This window comes from Hylobates moloch, unplaced genomic scaffold (assembly GCF_009828535.3).
Source record: "Hylobates moloch isolate HMO894 unplaced genomic scaffold, HMol_V3 SCAFFOLD_3, whole genome shotgun sequence".
Lineage (NCBI taxonomy): Eukaryota > Metazoa > Chordata > Mammalia > Primates > Hylobatidae > Hylobates > Hylobates moloch.
The window spans coordinates 40,323,376-40,341,846 of NW_026652278.1; the positions used below are offsets into that span (position 1 = coordinate 40,323,376).

The window sequence follows — 18,471 nt, forward strand, 5'->3', positions numbered from 1 at the left end:
GCAGTGCTGTTTTCCCAGACCCCATCCTCATTACTGAGAAGGAGCAATCTTGCTAATTTGAGGAGTTCTCTATGATTTAGGTCACGTTGTTCCAGCAGGCCCTTCCTTCAAAGGAATGTCAAAAGCGATTAGTACAAAGAGGAATTTGGAGTCAGAACCAACAGGGGTAAAGCGAGGAGGGAAGTGGTGCCACTCCCAGGGTGTAGATGCTTCCTGAGTGTTGGCAATCGCCGAGGCTGCCGGTTACCCGGTCTCCTTGGGTAACTTGAGTCCTCCCCACCCCACAGCTTGCTGACTGAGGCGGATGCGGGTCACACGGAGTTCACTGATGAAGTCTATCAGAATGAGAGCCGCTACCCCGGGGGCGACTGGAAGCCGGCCGAGGACACCTACACGGATGCGGTGAGTGGCCTGCTCCGGAGAGAAACTCTCACCTGTCACCTCTGATCGTGATCTGCGGGGAACCCAGCAGCCACCTGGCTTGGGCTTTACCCTCTCCTCCGCTCCATCTTATGTTCTGAAGAGTCTTCCACTTATAACTTAAGCCACACAAGTGCCACAATAAGTATTTTCTTTAGAATAGAAATGAGGCCTATTTAACTCGATGTTGGAACATGGTATAGTTTGGATTGTGCAAATTTTTTAGGTAAATTTTTATTATTATCTAACTAGGGTTTTGTTATTGTTTGAGGGTTTTTTGAGATGGGCTCTTTCTGTTTCCCAGGCCTGGAGCACAGTGGTGCGATCATAGCTCACTCTAACCTCAAATTCCTGGGCTCAAGCAGTCCTCCTGCCTCAGCCTCCCCAGTAGCTGGGACTACAGGCACATGCCACCATGCCGGACTAATTTTTTATTTTTTTGTAGAGATGGGTTCTTATTATGTTGCCCATGCGGGTCTTGAACTCCTGGCTTCAAGCAATCCTCCAGCCTCAGCTTCCCAAAGTGCTGGGATTACAGGCATGAGACACCAAGCTCAGCCTAGTTTTTAATAGTATAACAAATGAAATGTTTCTGTCTTTAAAACATCCAAGCAGCATTAAAGGAAATCAAAAGTAATTCTTCTCCCCATTCCATATTCCACTCCCCAAAGATAACCATCGATGTCTGATTTCTGTTCATAAACAAGTATATAACTTCCTTTTTCCCTACCTAAATAGAATTGTGTTGCACACACAGTTTCACAGCTTGTGTTTTTCACGTAACAATATATCTTGGACATTTTTTATATCAATGCATATAGATCTATGAGCTTTTAAAAAATGGCCGCAGAATGTTTTATTATATGTACCTACTATAATTCATTTAATCCTCTTTCTGGGCATTTAGGTGCTTTTGGTTTTGAATCGTTAGTTTTTGTAAGCAATGTAACAGTGAACATCCTTGAACATACATTTTTGTATGTTTATGAATGTGTTTATCTGTAGGGAAGATCCTTGCACTTGGTTGGTCTAGGTTTAAATGCATATAAAATTTTGATAAAATTTTATAACCTTCAAAAAAGTTTCATAAATTCATATTTTCAACAAAAGTACAAGAAACCTGTTTGCCTAAATATTCACCATCTTGCTTTATAATCTTTGCCACATGAATAAGTGGTATCCTGTTATTTCAATTTTCACTCTCTTAATTTAAAGTGAAGCTGAGTCTTTTTTCAAGTTTATGGGCCACCTTTATTTCCTTTACTTAGAAACTTTCTTTTCATAACTCTCTTCAGTTTTATGCAAACTTAAGCCAATATTTTACATAAATTTTGCTCAATTGTATATGATTAACATGAACCTCCAGTAGCATTTCCCTGTACTCAAAAACATGTGTCTGACGGGTGTGGTGGGTCACACCTGTAATCCCAGCACTTTGGGAGGCCGAGGTGGGTGGATCACTGAAGGTCAGGAGTTTGAGATCAGCCTGGCCAACATGATGAAACCCCGTCTGTACTAAAAATACAAAAATTAGCCAGGTGTGGTGGCAGGTGCCTGTAATCCCAGCTACTTGGGAGGCTGAGGCAGGAGAATCGCTGGAACGTGGGAGGGGAGGTTGCAGTGACTCGAGATTGCACCACTGCACTCCTGCCTGGGCGACAGAGCAAAACTCTGTCTCAAAAACAAAAACAGGCCAGATGTGGTTGCACATGCCTGTAATCCCAGCACTTTGGGAGGCCGAGGTGGGCAGATCATGAGGTCAGGAGTTCGAGACCAGCCTGGCTAACGTGGTGAAACCCTGTCTCTACTAAAAACACAAAAATTAGCTGGGCATGGTGGTGTGCACCTGTAATCCCAGCTACTCAAGAGGTTAAGGCAGGAGAATTGCTTGAACCCAGGAGGCAGAGGTTGCAGTGAACTGAGATTACGCCACTGCACTCCAGCCCGGCAACAGAGCAAGACTCTGTCTCAAAACAAAGAAACAAACAACCATGTGTCTTTAATGTTTTATCCATTCTCTGATGGGTTCTATCCCATGTAACCCCTCATAAAGAGAGTTGCACCATTTCATAATATTAAGTTGAACCATAAGAAATTGCTGAGATTCAACCACTTTGACCTATAAAAACAGCAATTTCACATGATTGAACATAATACTATTCCCTAATAGTAAAAACAAAAGGTAGTTTAAACTAATTTTTATTTAGCAGTCGTGAATAAATAAAGATTGGAGATTTTTCTGAGTGAAATGGATCCCTAAGATGGTATCTAAGTAAAGGTGTGAACGCCCTAGTTAAATGAGCAACTATATCAGACCCTTTGCCTCTTACTGACACTATGGCTTACCTCTCTGCTTTGTTTTTATTTTTGTTTTGTAAGAACGGCGATAAAGCAGCATCACCCAGCGAGCTGACTTGTCCTCCAGGTTGGGAATGGGAAGATGATGCATGGTCTTATGACATAAATCGAGCAGTGGATGAGAAAGGTAAAATTGTACATCTGTGACCTGATCGGGGCTCTGCAGCAGGGCCTTGGTTAATCAGGGTAAAGGTTCCGTGGGAGGGAGGGGCCTCACTTCTGTTGGTCTATGGCAGGAGTCCCCAGCCCCCGGGCCACAGACCGGTACCAGTTCATGGCCTTTTAGGAACAGGGCCACACAGCAGGAGGTGAGCGGCGGGCAAGTGAGCATTACCACCTGTGCTCTGCCTCCTGTCAGATCCGTGGCAGCATTAGATTCTCCTAAGAGTGCAAACCCTATTGTGAACTGCATGTGAGAGGGGTCTAGGTTGTGTGCTCCTTATGGGAATCTAGTCATCCTCCCTCTACCCCACAACCTTGTCCATAGAAAAATTGTCTCCCATGGAACTGGTCCTTGGTGCCAGAAAGCTTGGGGACCGCTGGTCTGTGGCATCTGGGTCATGCGGCACCATCTGCGACTAATCAAATGTAGAATCCAAGGGACAGGCAAGTGTATGGACAAGTGCTAAGTGGGCAGGGGGGTGTTAAGAGTGAAAAACATCAGGTGATGGGGCCAACTGAGATGCTTGGGGATCCAGGATGAGAATTTGGGAGGGAGCTGGAGTCAAGATTTTCTCTATTCTAACCACACCCCATATCCTCCCTGGGAACATCACATTCAGAGCCCACCTGACTCAGAAAAGAGAACTGTAAACTACCCTTAAAGTCGTCCTATGCAGCAGTGATGCAGACTACTGATACAGCTTCTGATGTTTGTCTTTTTCTGAACCATAATCAAAGTTAAATGAACAGTAGCATTTGGAATTCTCAAAAGAGAAAATCTGATTCATTTCTTTCCTTATGCATGGTGCATAGAACTGGCATTGACCCAGAAGATTTCAAATCGATTATAAGCTCCTCGCTGATCTCGATGCACACACCAGATCTTAGAATAATTGTTAGCATTGACTGGGCCATAACTATGTGCTAAGTATGGCCCTAATGCTTTGCATATGTTATTCTGATAGTGTTAAAATACTGTAACCCTATAACCCCACTTTACAGTGGGGAAATTGGGCCATAGGCAGGTTTACCAACTTGCTGGAAACTTAGTTAACAGCCAACATGTGGCAATGCTAGGATTCGAACCCAGGCTGTGCAACTGCACAGTCCACATGCATACCTGTTGTTTCTTCCTGCCTCTTGAACTGTGCTTTATTCTTAAGTGCACTCAATTACCATGAATGACTGGAAGCATAAAAGTGGGGGAGAACATGGCCACCAAGGAAGCATTTTGAGGAGCTGAATGGGAATGAGGCTGTATTCAGTTTGGCTGAATAACCCAGCAAAGTGAAAACAGCCACGCGTTCGGTCATGATAGTACAGAACATCTGGGGGCAGGGAGAGTGACCAACTGTTTCCTGGAGGTTTATTTGGTGATCTGGCAAATGCATCTCTTTTGGGTAACCATTCACAAACTCTATTCCAGGCTGGGAATATGGAATCACGATTCCTCCTGATCATAAGCCCAAATCCTGGGTTGCAGCAGAGAAAATGTACCACACTCATAGACGGCGAAGGCTGGTCCGAAAACGCAAGAAAGATTTAACACAGACTGCTTCAAGCACCGCAAGGGTAAGAGAAGCAAGGGAAGGGAGCTGGACTGGGGAGCTCTGCCCTCCTGACTACAAAGTCCCAGCTAACTAGCCATTTCTGTAGAAAATATTTGCAAATCCAGAGCCTAATACTCCACTCAAGGGTTCTCAAAGTGAGCCCACCCCAGCCAGCAATATCATCATCACCTGAGAATTTGTTAGAAATGTCCCACCCCAAACCTCCTGATTTAGAAATCCTGGGGGCAGGCCCAGCCATCTGCAGTTCGGCAAACCATCCAGGTGATTCCCAGGCAGGCTAAATGTTGACAACTGCTACAGAGGCGTTAAACGGAAATTATTTTGGCAGCATAATATAGTAGCGGTAATAGCTCAGGACTTGGAACAAGATGTGTAAAGATTCAAACCCTGACTTCCCTTTCTTTCTCATCTGCAAAATGGGAATAATATCTATGCCTTTTAATTAGGGTATTGTAAGCTTTAAATGGAATAATAATAAATTAAATAGAACAATAACACTCAATAATAAGTAGCATGTATAGAAGCGGCTTTCTATAATGCTAGGTACTGAATATGCATCATCTACATTCTGTAAGGTTTGGATTTTATGCCCATTTTATAGATAATGCTCACAGAGTTTAAATAGACTTGCTCTGGGCCAAGTGTTTAGTAAGTGACAAAGCTGGTGTTGGAACCCAGGCTAAGTCCAAACAGGAACTCTCTCTATTCCACAGAATGGGTAACTCTGGTAGGTACTATGACATTATTTTTATTAGATGGTGAGCTTCTGGAAGCAAAGATGGAGCCACAGTCATCTTTGTATCCTCCTTGCTAACTCAGAAATGTGTTCCCAGTAAATAATCTAGTCAAATGAATGAGCTAATGAATGAATGAGTCTTTTTTTTTTTAAATTTAGTTCTGAGATACATGTGCAGGACATGCAGGTTTGTTACACAGGCAAATGTGTGCCATGGTGATTTGCTGCACCTATCAACCTGTCACCTACGTATTAAACCCAGCATGCATTAGCTGTTTATCCTGATGCTCTCCCTCCCTCCACCCTCTGGCCCTAGTGTGTGTTGTTCCCCTCCCTGCGTCCATGTGTTCTCATTGTTCAGCTCCCACCTATAAGTGAGAACATGCGGTGTTTGGTTTTCTTTTGCTCTGTTAGTTTGCTGAGGATAATGGCTTCCGGCTCCATCCATGTCCCTGCAAAGGACATGATCTCGTTCCTTTTTATGGCTGCATAGTATTCCATGGTGTGTATGTACCACATTTTCTTCATCCAGTCTATCATTGATGGACATTTGGGTTGACTCCATGTCTTTGCTATTGTGAAGAGTGCTGCAATGAAAATATGCATGCATGCGTCTTTATAATAGAATGATTTATATTCCTCTGGGTATATATACCCAGTAATGGGATTGCTGGGTCAAATGGCATTTCTGGTTCTAGGTCTTTGAAGAATCCCCACACTGTCTTCCACAATGGTGGAACTAATTTACACTCCCACCAACAGTGTAAAAGCTTTCCTATTTCTCCACAGCCTCACCAGCATCTGTTGTTTCTTGACCTTTTAATAATCTCTGTTCTGACTAGTGTGAGATGGTATCTCATTGTGGTTTTCATTCGCATTTCTCTAGTGATCAGTGATGTTGAGCTTTTCTTCATGTTTGTTGGCCACATAAATGTCTTCTTTTGAGACGTATCTGTTCATGTCCTTTGCCCACTTTTTAATGCGGTTGTTTTTTTCTTGTAAATTTGCTTAAACTCCTTGTAGATTCGGATATTAGCCCTTTGTCAGATGGAGAGATTGCAAAAATTTTCTCCCATTCTGTAGGTTGTCTGTTCACTCTGATGATAGTTTCTTTTGCTGTGTAGAAGTTCTTTAGTTTAATGAATGTCTCTTTATTGTTTGATTATCCTAGTCTGATGGGGTGAGAAGTTTCTGAAGGTGCTTGAACGCTCTCCTTCCACACGAGGGCACCAAGTTGAAGCGGGAAGAACACTGAGCCATCCGTTATAAGGCTCGGGATATGGTCCAGCTCTAACGAGTATTGCTGAGACTTTGATCATGTTTCCTAACCTGCCTTACTCCTGGCTATGTGAAATTTTTCACTGCTACTGTTTATGTTACTAGAGGGTCAGGTACAAGATTATGCTTAACCTGTATTTTACATTTATGCAAAGTGAAAAAAACAGACCCAACAATAATTACTCACATGGAGCTCCCACTTCTCAGATCTTAAATATTATTCCGTATTATTTTACATTTGTTAAATCCAGTCATACTTTTAAGATATTTAAATCAAATTTCTGCCATGAAAATGTCAGCTGCATGAAAGCAAAGACCCTATCTCTTCTTCACTGCGTCCTCAGCCCCAACACGATCCCTGTCACACAGTGGGCACTCAGATTTGTCGAATGAATAGAATATAACATTGAAAACTGATACCACTGGTAAATTAATAGTTTTTAAGCTAAAAAGTACCACACGAATTTGTTATTAGTTATTACAGAAATAACATATTCAGATCACTTAATTATTAGTTATGGCAGCTATTAGCTCAGGCAAGACATTTAAACCTGGGAGGGGGCATTTAATTTTTTCTTATATATGTAAAATGGAGATACTAATGTTTTACAAACTATATCCCGGTAGCAACATTTTTATGAACTAATGAAGTGAGAAAACAAGACAATTTGAGAAAGAATCCACTTGCTTCACCCACCCCCAAATCTGAATGAGGTTCACCCCCTGAGGGTATGTCCATGACTGTGCTGTCATTGCCTGGTTATCTCTCTGCACTCCTGCTGTCCATCAGCTCTGCAAGGCAGAGGTCCTGTCTGTTTTTTTCTTTTCTGTATTCCTGGCTCTAGCTCAATACTTGACACAGAATAGATTTTGAATACTGTGTATCTGTTGATTGATCATATGAGCTGTTTTATCAATACAAGGAATATCATCATCATCGTCATCATCATTAACATGTTTACTTCTGTTTTAGGCCATGGAAGAATTGGAAGACCAAGAGGGCTGGGAATATGCCTCTTTAATTGGCTGGAAATTTCACTGGAAACAACGTAGTTCAGATACCTTCCGCCGCAGACGCTGGAGGAGAAAAATGGCTCCTTCAGAAACACATGGCGCAGCTGCCATCTTTAAACTTGAAGGTGCCCTTGTAAGTACTAGGTTGCCAGAGCGCAGATCATATTGGTGTAGAGAAAATACATGAGCATTGGATACAGCACTGCCAACTCCATAGAGGTCCCTGTAACCCTGGTACTATAAGATGGCAAATATTAACAGGCTGAGGGAAAGCCACACATCCTGAGTGCTCAATACCTCGTGTAGAACGAATAGACCATTAACACAGGAGTGTCCTAAGAAATACTACTGTGTACACACCTGCTTTACCTAGCGTTTTCCAAATGTATCTGTTCCAGGACCCTTGTTTCAGGTAACATCTATTCCATCCCAGGCACAAGTTCCTTGAATCATATCTTGGAAACTGCAACTGTTCAACAAAATATTCATAAGTATATTCATAAATATACAGATGTGTGGGGGAGGAAATCAGAAGGCTAGCTCACAAAATTAGAGAGCAATACAGAAGAACATACGGAAGCACAGTAAAGAAGTCGGGGGGGCGGGGGGAAAAGCAGGCAGGTGGAAGGAAGGAATAGGAGAATGGCGGTGGATGATCTAAAACAATAGGGTGGTCAGGAGCCATTTCCCAACAGCCTATTTTTGTATTTCTGCACTCTGACCCCACAGTATTCTGCTGCTGCTGCTCTTTCTCTTCCTTATCCCATCCTTTTACTCCCTGTTTATCCTCTACATTTTTCCTTTTTTTCCCTTTCTTTCAGCAGCAGGGTTTGGCAAACCTGGACTCGAGGTAGGAGGGCTGGCTCCCACTTCCTGCTCGGCTGCTTTCCAGCTAAGCGACTTCAGGGAAGTCACTTGCTATCCTGGGACTTATTCATCTTAAAAAATGGGGTGTTTGCACGATAACATCTTTAAGAAGCTAGAATTCCATTTGTTATTCTTGCCTCTTGGTTGGTTGGTTTGCTTTTAGGCAGTGTTTATTGACTTCTCTGCTAATTGACTCTGTTAACTGACTTCAGGGGGCAGACACTACAGAAGATGGGGATGAGAAGAGCCTGGAGAAACAGAAGCACAGCGCCACCACTGTGTTTGGAGCAAATACTCCCATTGTTTCCTGCAATTTTGACAGTGAGTTTTATTTTATTTTATTTATTTTATTTAATTTTATTTTATTTTTTTGAGGCTGAGTCTGGCTCCATCACCCAGGCTGGAGTGCAGTGGTACGATCTCAGCTCGCTGCAACCTCCCAGGTTCAAGCAATTCTCCTGCCTCAGCCTCCTGAGTAGCTGGGACTACAGGCACACGTCACCATGCCCAGCTAATTTTTTGTATTTTTGCATTTTTCTCCATGTTAGCCAGGCTGGTCTCGACCTCCTGACCTCAGGTGATCCAACTGCCCTTGGCCTACCAAAGTGCTGGGATTATAGGCGTGAGCCACCACACCCGGCCAGCAGTGAATTTTAAACATGATTTTGTGAATTCCACTTCTGTAACTTTTATCTTAAGGAAACTCTTCAAATCACCGAATATGACTTTTAAAATCTCTTCATGCAAACATGACTTTCATTTTCATCCTTGATGAAAGGAGTTTTTAAAAATACAATTGAAAACCATATCATATATAAGGTGAAGGGTGGTCAGATCACTGATTTTAACAGTCTGTCTCATATGTGCTCATTCTGTCTAGTAAGCCCCCAAAATTGAAATTTTAACTATAGGAAAAAAGGCACCAAGATTTAAATAATGGTTGGTTTCAATAATAATCTTCAGGATTTTTGGAATGAGACAGACCTGCTCTACAATAACATTAGCAAATGCTTATATAGGTCTTAGCATGGGCTAGGAACTGTACATATTATAACTTGTTTAATCCTCATAACAACCCTATAAGGTAGGTGCTATTATTGTCCCCATTAAACAGAAGGAGGAACCAAGGTACAGGAAGATTAAATAACTTGCCCAAAGTCTTATGGCTTAGATCAGGCGGTAGAGCTCCCAGAATCTGTGCACGGAATCATAATGCTCTGCTGTCTCACAAAGAGAGAGAAAGAGAGAGAGTGCGAATGTGTGTGTGATAGACAGAATATAATAATAAAAGGAGTATGAATATTTTGAAATGTCAAAGAATCTTCTAGATGATAACTGTTTCCCAGATCTGATGCTGAACTAGTATAGAAAGCCCCATTTCTATAACTGCTGGAGACCCAGTTTCATTTTAAAGGTCTGTGTTGATAAGCAGTACCCCAGATTCAGTTAGTTTACAACAAAAATAATGTTTTCCTGATTGATACACTTTGCATTGAGCTTACTGTAGTATTTTTTAAAAATAGGATTTTTGTTTTTAAGACCGAGTCTCACTCTGTCGCTCAGGCTGGAGTGCAGTGGCGTGATTTCAGCTCACTGAAACCTCCGTCTCCAGGGTTCCAGTGATTCTCGTGCCTCAGCCTCCTGAGTAGCTAGGATTACAGACGTGCACCACCACGCCCAGCTAATTTTTGTATTTTTAGTAGAGACAAGTTTTCGCCATGTTGCCCAGGCTGGTCTCCTAACTCCTGGCCTCAAACAGTCTGCCTGCCTCAGCCTCCCAAAGTGCTGGGATTACAGACATGAGCCACTGCACCCAGCCTAAAAATTAAGTTTTATTTTACAGGAAATAGAACGACTTTGAGAGGCCACATCATCACTATTCTATGTGCTCTTTGCTGTGGGGAACTATAATAGATTCAAGTGACCCATTTATTAGAAACATGTATTTTTTCCAAATATTCCAGTAAAATAGCAGTTTACAGTGTTACGTTTCTTGTAAGTAATCTTCATCCTGTTCTTTTAGGAGTCTACATCTACCATCTGCGCTGCTATGTCTATCAAGCCAGAAACCTCCTGGCTTTAGACAAGGATAGCTTTTCAGGTAAAGGAAAAAAAATCTGCATGCTACACATGATTACATAGCATGCTATTTTGCTTCTGTGTTTCGAGTGAATGCTTTTTGTCATTTCTAACAACAAAAACCCTTTACATGTTGAGATTATTTTTGCATGCTTGAAGCAAACTGCTCAGTCATTAGATAAATCATCACTGAATGCTTTAGGCACCACTGCTGGGTGCTAGTGATACATGGAGGATACTTTTGGTACTAATAGATATTAATTGATTAAGTAGTAAGAAGCACCGAGAAAGTGATTTCTCATCTTTGTTTATGTACATGGCTGTGTTTTCATCCCTGGCCCCTCGGGTTGATTGGTAAGTTAAGATCCCTTAAGTTTTTCTGCAGGCTCTTTCAAGGTATCAAAAAGATGACAAGTTTGCCCATTTGCCTACAGCACCAGGCTTTTGAGCAGTTTGGAGTTCATTTTAACCTCCTCCTCTGCCTGCTCCCCACATTCCTAATACCATAAAACCATGAGGTTTTGTCTTCTCTTGCACTGACACCCAGCTGCTTTTGTTGCTTTGGACTGGTTCTGAGAGGAAGGCTATTGGCAAGGGACGGGGGAGGAGGGGAGAACACGCGTGTCTGGGGATTTGAGTCCTTGCTGCTGAACCATGGATAGTTCAGACTATCTGGGGAGCATTCCACTTTGGGACTCAAAGCCCAGCAGAGTTTCCCTGGGCCTTCTGTGAAAACACCTCTTAACCCATTTCCCATTTGCCCTGAGAAATGAGTGCTGGCAGCGAGCTTCACTTTTTTATTCCAAACGGAAAGTGTGTTAAAGCATTTGACTGACACTCTCATGTGCTTACATCAACTTTGAAGCGTGTTCCAAGCACTAATATTTACCAATATTTGTGAATCGTTTCCTTGTCTTACAAATTTGACCAGATTCAAGGTTATCTCTGCAATATACATCTGCAGCAGGGTCTTTGGAGACATTTTCAAATATTTTCCACCAGGGGGCACTCTATCACTGAAAGTTAAAAAAAACTTTCCAAAATTCTTGACTAAAGCTTCATAAAACTCTAAGAGCATTCCTTGCAGTTTGAGATAGAAGAATTATCATCAGGGCAAAAGCAAAGGGTTCATATGATGGCTCCACTGCTAGAAACCAAGCACTTTTGACTTATACAAGAGTTTCAGGCTAGATATTGTGTTATTTTTCAGCTAAGTCAGCCCCTAGGCAACTGCAAAAAGGTTTGATGAAATTATTTAGCATGGAGGAGAACATGGATTATTTCTCCATACATAATATTGCTTTCTCTCCATTCTTAAGTATAGTGAGACAAAGTTTTCTGCTGTCACAGATTGTAAACTCTATGAGCATCTGAGCTTTTCCGGCTGCTGTTATACTCTTGAGACCTGGAAATCAATAAATATTTGCTGAATGAATGGATTACCATCAACATTAGAAACAACTATAATAAAAACTAGCATTTATCAGATACTTCCTATAGGACAGGGCTCTGTCCCAAGTAGCTAACATTCCTTATATCATTTCACCCTCTCAACACTGTGAAGCAGATATTACTTTCATTGCATGGAGGAGAGGATCAACGTTTAGGAAGATTATTTTTTCCCTCAAAGTTATGCAGCAGGGGTGAAGGGTGGGTGTTGACCCGAGGTGTATCTGACTGCAGAGCCTCACTCAACCATGAGTGCAGTGCTCTTGCAGAGAAAAACTGTGGGCCCCATTAACCTTGGTGGGGACATACTCCAAAGAGCGACCTCTCAGTACACATCAGGGTCTCGCTTCAGGTGCCTCTGCTGCAGTGCCAGAACCTTCCATGGGGAACTCCCTGCTCCCTAGAAACCCTATCTCCAGGCAGGTGGTGAGAGCCCACTGTCATTATATCCAGAGGAAAAGAGTATGGTTGCACCGAGTGGTTCTGGGGAGTTAGATTTTAGCCATGGCCCCATTGTTATTCTCTTTTTCTGTTTTAGATCCATATGCTCATGTCTGTTTCCTCCATCGGAGCAAAACCACTGAGATCATCCATTCAACCCTGAATCCCACGTGGGACCAAACAATTATATTCGATGAAGTTGAAATCTATGGGGAACCCCAAACAGTTCTACAGAATCCACCCAAAGTTATCATGGAACTTTTTGACAATGACCAAGTGGTAGGTCATTTAGAATTTCTAAGATAACTTGGGGATGATGGAGATTTGAAGGGATGATTGTTGGGGAATTTAAGGATCATTTTGTTTCTCTAGGGCAAAGATGAATTTTTAGGACGAAGCATTTTCTCTCCTCTGGTGAAACTGAACTCAGAAATGGACATCACACCCAAACTTCTCTGGCAACCAGTAATGAATGGAGACAAAGCCTGCGGGGATGTTCTTGTAACTGCAGAGCTGATTCTGAGGGGCAAGGTACATTGCTGTGTTCTTCCTCATGTATTCTGTCAGCTGCTTAACATGCGTGTTAATTCTAGGCACTGTTTGCTTGAACTAAAGCGAGGCATTGACATACCCATGTTTGTTTCACAGGATGGCTCCAACCTTCCCATTCTTCCCCCTCAAAGGGCGCCAAATCTATACATGGTCCCTCAGGGGATCAGGCCTGTGGTCCAGCTCACTGCCATTGAGGTATGCTGCTCCCCACGTGTTACTCATCAAATCAAACGGATGTGACTGCAGGACAGGAATCTTTCGTATAGAAAATAGAATCCTGCTGCGTATCTTGCTATCTCCAACTTCCTTTACAGCTTGTCCAACAACTGGAGATATTCATGGGAGTAGAAGGCTTGTTGAAGCAACAAGGACAGGTCAATTCTAACATTCCTGGAGGCATCTAAACTCCTCATTTACTGGGAGCCAGCAGGTTTCTGAGTTTTTCAGGTCAACTGGAGAACTGGGAGAGAGAAGATGGACCAGAAGAGAATGAGTGTATATGCTGAGAGATGGGGGCATGGCAAGGAGGCAGAGATGGAAGTTGGATGGGAGCAGTGAGCAATGTTGACATGTCAGATACAAGCTGATGACCCCAACCAGGTGGCTTGATAGACAGTGTCTGGCCCACTCTCAAGACTTTCCCCGTCCAGTCAAGCAGCTGTTAACACCCCAAGATTTCCCTTCTCTGGCTGTCCTGCTAAGAGTTCTCAAAGGCTGGGGCTATCACTTCGAAATGCTTGCATGTCAGACACTGTGTTAAGTTTACAAGTGGGCTGGATGCAGTGGCTCACGCCTGTAATTCCAGCACTTTGGGAGGCCAAGGCAGGTGGATCACTTGAAGTCAGGAGTTCGAGGCCAGCCTGGCCAACATGGTGGAACCCTGCCTTTACTAAAAATACAAAAATTAGCTAGGCGTGGTGGCACATGCCTGTAATCCCAGCTACTTGGGAAGCTGAGACATGAAAATCACTTGAACTCAGAGGGTGGAGGTTGCAGTGAGCCTAGTTCGTGCCACTGTACCCCAGCCTGGGTGACAGAGTGAGACTCTGTCTCAAAAAAGAAAAAAAAAAAAAGAAGAAGTTTACAGGTGATCATCAATATAACCCTATGACAGATAATACGATCAGTCTTGTTTGTAGATGAGACATAGGGAGGTGAGTTACCTTGTCAGACAGGATTTGATTTCTACACTCTTAACTGCATTGCTTTTTTAGGGGCTCAGGCAGGAGAAAGAAAAGGGCAAAACCACTTTCTTTGCACCTACAAGCTTACTAGGATAATGTTCTAACCACCTTTCTAACCACCTACAAGCTTACTAGGATAATGTTCAAATTAATCTTAAAGACTGCCGGTAATTAAGACAGAATTTTTCCTTCTGAATATTATTTTTAAAGTGCTGAGTTACCTTCCCCTCTCTTTAAATTGTTTTCATAGATTCTAGCTTGGGGCTTAAGAAATATGAAAAACTTCCAGATGGCTTCTATCACATCCCCCAGTCTTGTTGTGGAGTGTGGAGGAGAAAGGGTGGAATCGGTGGTGATCAAAAACCTTAAGAAGACACCCAACTTTCCAAGTTCTGTTCTCTTCATGAAAGTGGTACAGTATCGATTCTCTGTGATCACCCATGTGTGTTGAAATATGAAACTATATGCCTCACACACACACGCAAACACAGTTTATTTCCAAAATCTGACAAATAGAAAAACCCTGTCTTATATTCAGCTTGTCAATGACTTTTTCCCCTTAAATTCTCACAATGTAGTGATGATTTCTTAAAGCTTCAAAACAACTCCAGTGGCACAGAAATATCTGTAGGCAATACTTACTTATTTCTCCAGTAAACTTTCCATCTATTCAGCTATCTATTACAGGCTTTTGGTCAACCCCATGAGGGTAGAATATTAGCCCCCAGTCATGCATGGACCAGATATACCCCCCACAGCTGTGCATGGACCAGAACCCTCCGGATAAGGACTGGCTGTCTGGGGAAGGGGCGGCTGTGGGGGAAGGCATATGGGGTGATGGGGCCATGACCTTGGCAGCCCGTAACTGTGCCCCACCTCCAGGTGCCCCTGGGATGGCACCTTCTTTGGTCCATCAAGGCTACCCTCTGGTTGTTAAAGATATGAGAGCATCGGATCCAGTTCACGGCCCTCCATCACAGACCCCATAATACCTGGGGTGAGGAGAGGTCACCCAATCTTTCCATTTTTAAAGCAGTTAATTTCTTAACTTTTACAAAAAAAAAAATCTTTCTTTTTTACTCTATTATATCAATAGGTGAAGTAAAGACAGTTCCTTACGTTGAAGTGTTGGAAGACCTAGAACCTTCCTCTCCCCACCCCAGTCATTTTCCTGACCTTGATGTCTCCAATACAGTGCTCTTGAACTCTAGGGTCACGTGCTTTAACCTCTTATTTTACATTACAGAGGAGGAAACTGAGGCCTAAAGAGGGGAAATGATTTATCCAGTGTCATAGTGTTAGGCCACACCCTCTATACCGCAGTGACTATGTCCTAACTAGTGACAGCTGCAGCGCAGGGCTTGGTGCATTCTTACTCAGTACACCTCGTCTTTAATCCTGCGGGGTGAACAATTTCACCTCTCTTAAGCCCACCTTGGAGAAAAGCAAGAGGTAACAGATTTACACAAGGGGATGTCGCTAGCAAGTGAGTGGCCAGAGTTTGCACATAGATCCTTCCAACCCCAAAGCCCATGCTCCCCTCCCTATCATGTGACAGATGGCGAGCCACCGGGATGCTCCCAGCCAGGGTCCCAAAGTGGTTGTCCCTGGGCCACTCCACCTATCCTTGTCTACTCCCCACACCTCCCTCACCTTCCAAGTTCTAGTCTAGAATCTAGCCTTGGTCAGCAGAGATGAGAAAAACCACTCAGGTGGCCCCGGCTTCTATTCCTGTGTCAAGCCAGAGATAGAAATTCACCTGAACCACATACCAAATGGGCCCCTAGGTCAGCTCATGATTCCCCAATCAGGCATTGTCACCAAAGCCACCAAATTCCACGAGAGGGAGCCAAGGGGAGTCGAGGAGAAAGTAGCAATCCATTTTTACACTGAATTTCCAGGGCGAAAAGACTCTCAGCCACAGTTACTTCCCTTAGAAGTTCAGTTTTGTCTTGACCATTTCTAAAGTCTGCTTAGAACTTGGCTAGTAGATAAGCAAAGCCCTGGGCTTGTTAGCCTTGCACATGTCCCCTCCCAGGAAGCAGGGCACAGGGAAGAGTGCAGGGCAGTGACAGAGAGTAAAGAGCATGGGTCAGTGATTCCACACTTACAGGACACAGCATGGGTCAGGTACTAGTCTAAGTACTCTTCACATAGAGTAATTCAACAATTTTACTATTACTCATGAAATAATGGGGGCATGGAAGGGTTAGCCAGGTAGTTCATGCTGGCAGCGCCAGGATTTGACCCAGGCAGTCTGGCTGACAGCTCACGTTCTTAAGCACTGAGCTCCTTGCCTAGCACGTGAGTAACTGAACTATTGTGAGTCCTCTGGGCTGTGTGGCAGAGAGAATCTGGACTGGTCCGTCAGGGGAATTTTTCTCAAAGCTGCCCTTGTCTGGTCTTGAGAAATGAAACCTACCTTTGTGACCCCCAGTTCTTGCCCAAGGAGGAATTGTACATGCCCCCACTGGTGATCAAGGTCATCGACCACAGGCAGTTTGGGCGGAAGCCTGTCGTCGGCCAGTGCACCATCGAGCGCCTGGACCGCTTTCGTTGTGACCCTTATGCAGGGAAAGAGGATATCGCCCCACAGCTCAAAGGTAACGTGCAAGGCTGTGCATAAGTCTGGGGGCTTTTCATGCATGGCTCTGATTTACTCTGTACAAACCTACTCAGGGTAAGTCCTGGATTCATTGTCTACATTTTATGGATGAGCAAACTGCGTGAGTTGCGGTGGGTTATGTCACTTTCCTAAGGTTCTATCATTCGTAAGTGGCAGAGCTGGGCTGGAATCTCGGCCTTGTTTTAGGGGTGGGTGGCATGCTTGAGGGATTCCTCTCTGAAGTGTCCTGCTCCTGGGTGAATTTAAGACTTCTTTTGAGGAAGTGTTAAGTGCTCATGAATGTTCCCTATTCACCTTTCAACAAGCAGCTAGCAAAGCAGGGCGAGCTGTTCCCACATCAGTGATGGGGATGAAGTCATTTGCTCCACCTTTCACTGAATGGTTAGGAAGCACTCATTGACTGCCATGTGCTGTTCTAGATATCTGGGGACAGTGGGGACCAAGAAAGCCATGTTCCCCTCATACAAAGCAAGAGTCCAGCAGGGAAGGCAAACGAGGAAGTGTGCAGTTGCAGTCCAGTGTGATAAATATCTTGATGGGGAAAACAGGAAGCTCCCTGACCCCATGAACATTGAGAGAGGAGGAGATTTTATTTCAGATTGCTTTCCATCTGTTGGCCTACCTCATTATCACATATAATTAATATGTAAATGATAGAGCAGGGCATAATACTTTAGATTTCCATAATAAATAATAGTGATACAGCATTTTGCAATTACCCATTCAATAGTTACTTGCTTTTAGCTTACCATGTGCTAGGGACTGTATTAGGGGCTGGGGGCTACATTGCATCAGTGCAAGAGATCCCAGGGCCCTTGGCCTCATAAATTAGACACCGTGGGAGGGCTGGAACAGCCTCATTCAGCTGATCCTTGGTGGCTTCAAGACTGAAGCAGATGTCTTCTATTTAAGCAGCTGTGTCACTAACTAGTTCTATTAAAACTTTCATAAAGGTTGGTATTGATTTTACAGAGCCTCTGAAATTCGTCTGTTGTGTAGGTCTGACTAAGCATCCTGGATCCCTGATTCAGAGAAGAGGAAACAAATCCACAGTCACATTTAAGCAAAACTCTACATGTGCTTGTCAAGAAATGTCCCATGTAAAACATTTTATGCTGAATTGACGGTGCCTAAAATAGCATTTTTGATAACAAGAAGGATTGTTGTAATTGCAGGAACTGTTGCATTTGAGATTACTAAATGGAGAGAAACCACTTTCCTGGCTTTTTTTTCTTACTGATTTCATGAGAGAAGGTTTTTTTGGTCCAAATACATGAAATCATCTGGAGGGTACAAATGCTACACGCTTTCTCTGGCCCCAGAATCACGTGGACCTGTTTGTGTCTATTGCTCAGGGGTGGGCTGGGTCCAAGGCAGACTGCCCTGGCTAGTGATTCTATGTAATCAACGTAGAGTGTGGTCAAGGCTTCAGAGAGCCCCAGAAAAGGAAAATCTGGTCCTTTCATAAAACCAGTGATAGGTTAAGAGTTGAGGAGGGCACTTGGATGGCCTCATGTTGGAAGCACACAGAGTAACTTTCTCCTCCTGTCCCTTGGGCTTTGTTTCCATGAGGAGGGTGAAGTGGAGAACTGATCCTCTAGGAAAGAACTTGTGTTCAGTTGGGTTCCTGTGTCCCTGCCCTCTGGTTGTCTTGTTCTGTACTGTTGCAGTTGTCAGGATCTGCAGGGGAGCTTATCTTGGAAGTGTAGAGACTGCTTATAGGTCTAGGGGTGC

General features: G+C 43.5%; 1 protein-coding gene across 1 annotated transcript in view; it reads left to right on the top strand.

The window, feature by feature from the left end:
- Positions 1–18,471, top strand: part of MYOF (myoferlin) — a 173,677-nt gene that overhangs the window by 117,719 nt on the left and 37,487 nt on the right. Inside the window, exons 27-37 of the mRNA XM_058437011.1 lie at positions 288–402; positions 2,800–2,905; positions 4,367–4,512; positions 7,499–7,672; positions 8,619–8,727; positions 10,430–10,507; positions 12,473–12,654; positions 12,748–12,906; positions 13,024–13,122; positions 14,362–14,523; positions 16,549–16,714. Of these exons, the coding sequence (XP_058292994.1) occupies positions 288–402; positions 2,800–2,905; positions 4,367–4,512; positions 7,499–7,672; positions 8,619–8,727; positions 10,430–10,507; positions 12,473–12,654; positions 12,748–12,906; positions 13,024–13,122; positions 14,362–14,523; positions 16,549–16,714 (1,496 nt within the window). The remainder of the gene's footprint in view (positions 1–287; positions 403–2,799; positions 2,906–4,366; positions 4,513–7,498; positions 7,673–8,618; positions 8,728–10,429; positions 10,508–12,472; positions 12,655–12,747; positions 12,907–13,023; positions 13,123–14,361; positions 14,524–16,548; positions 16,715–18,471) is intronic.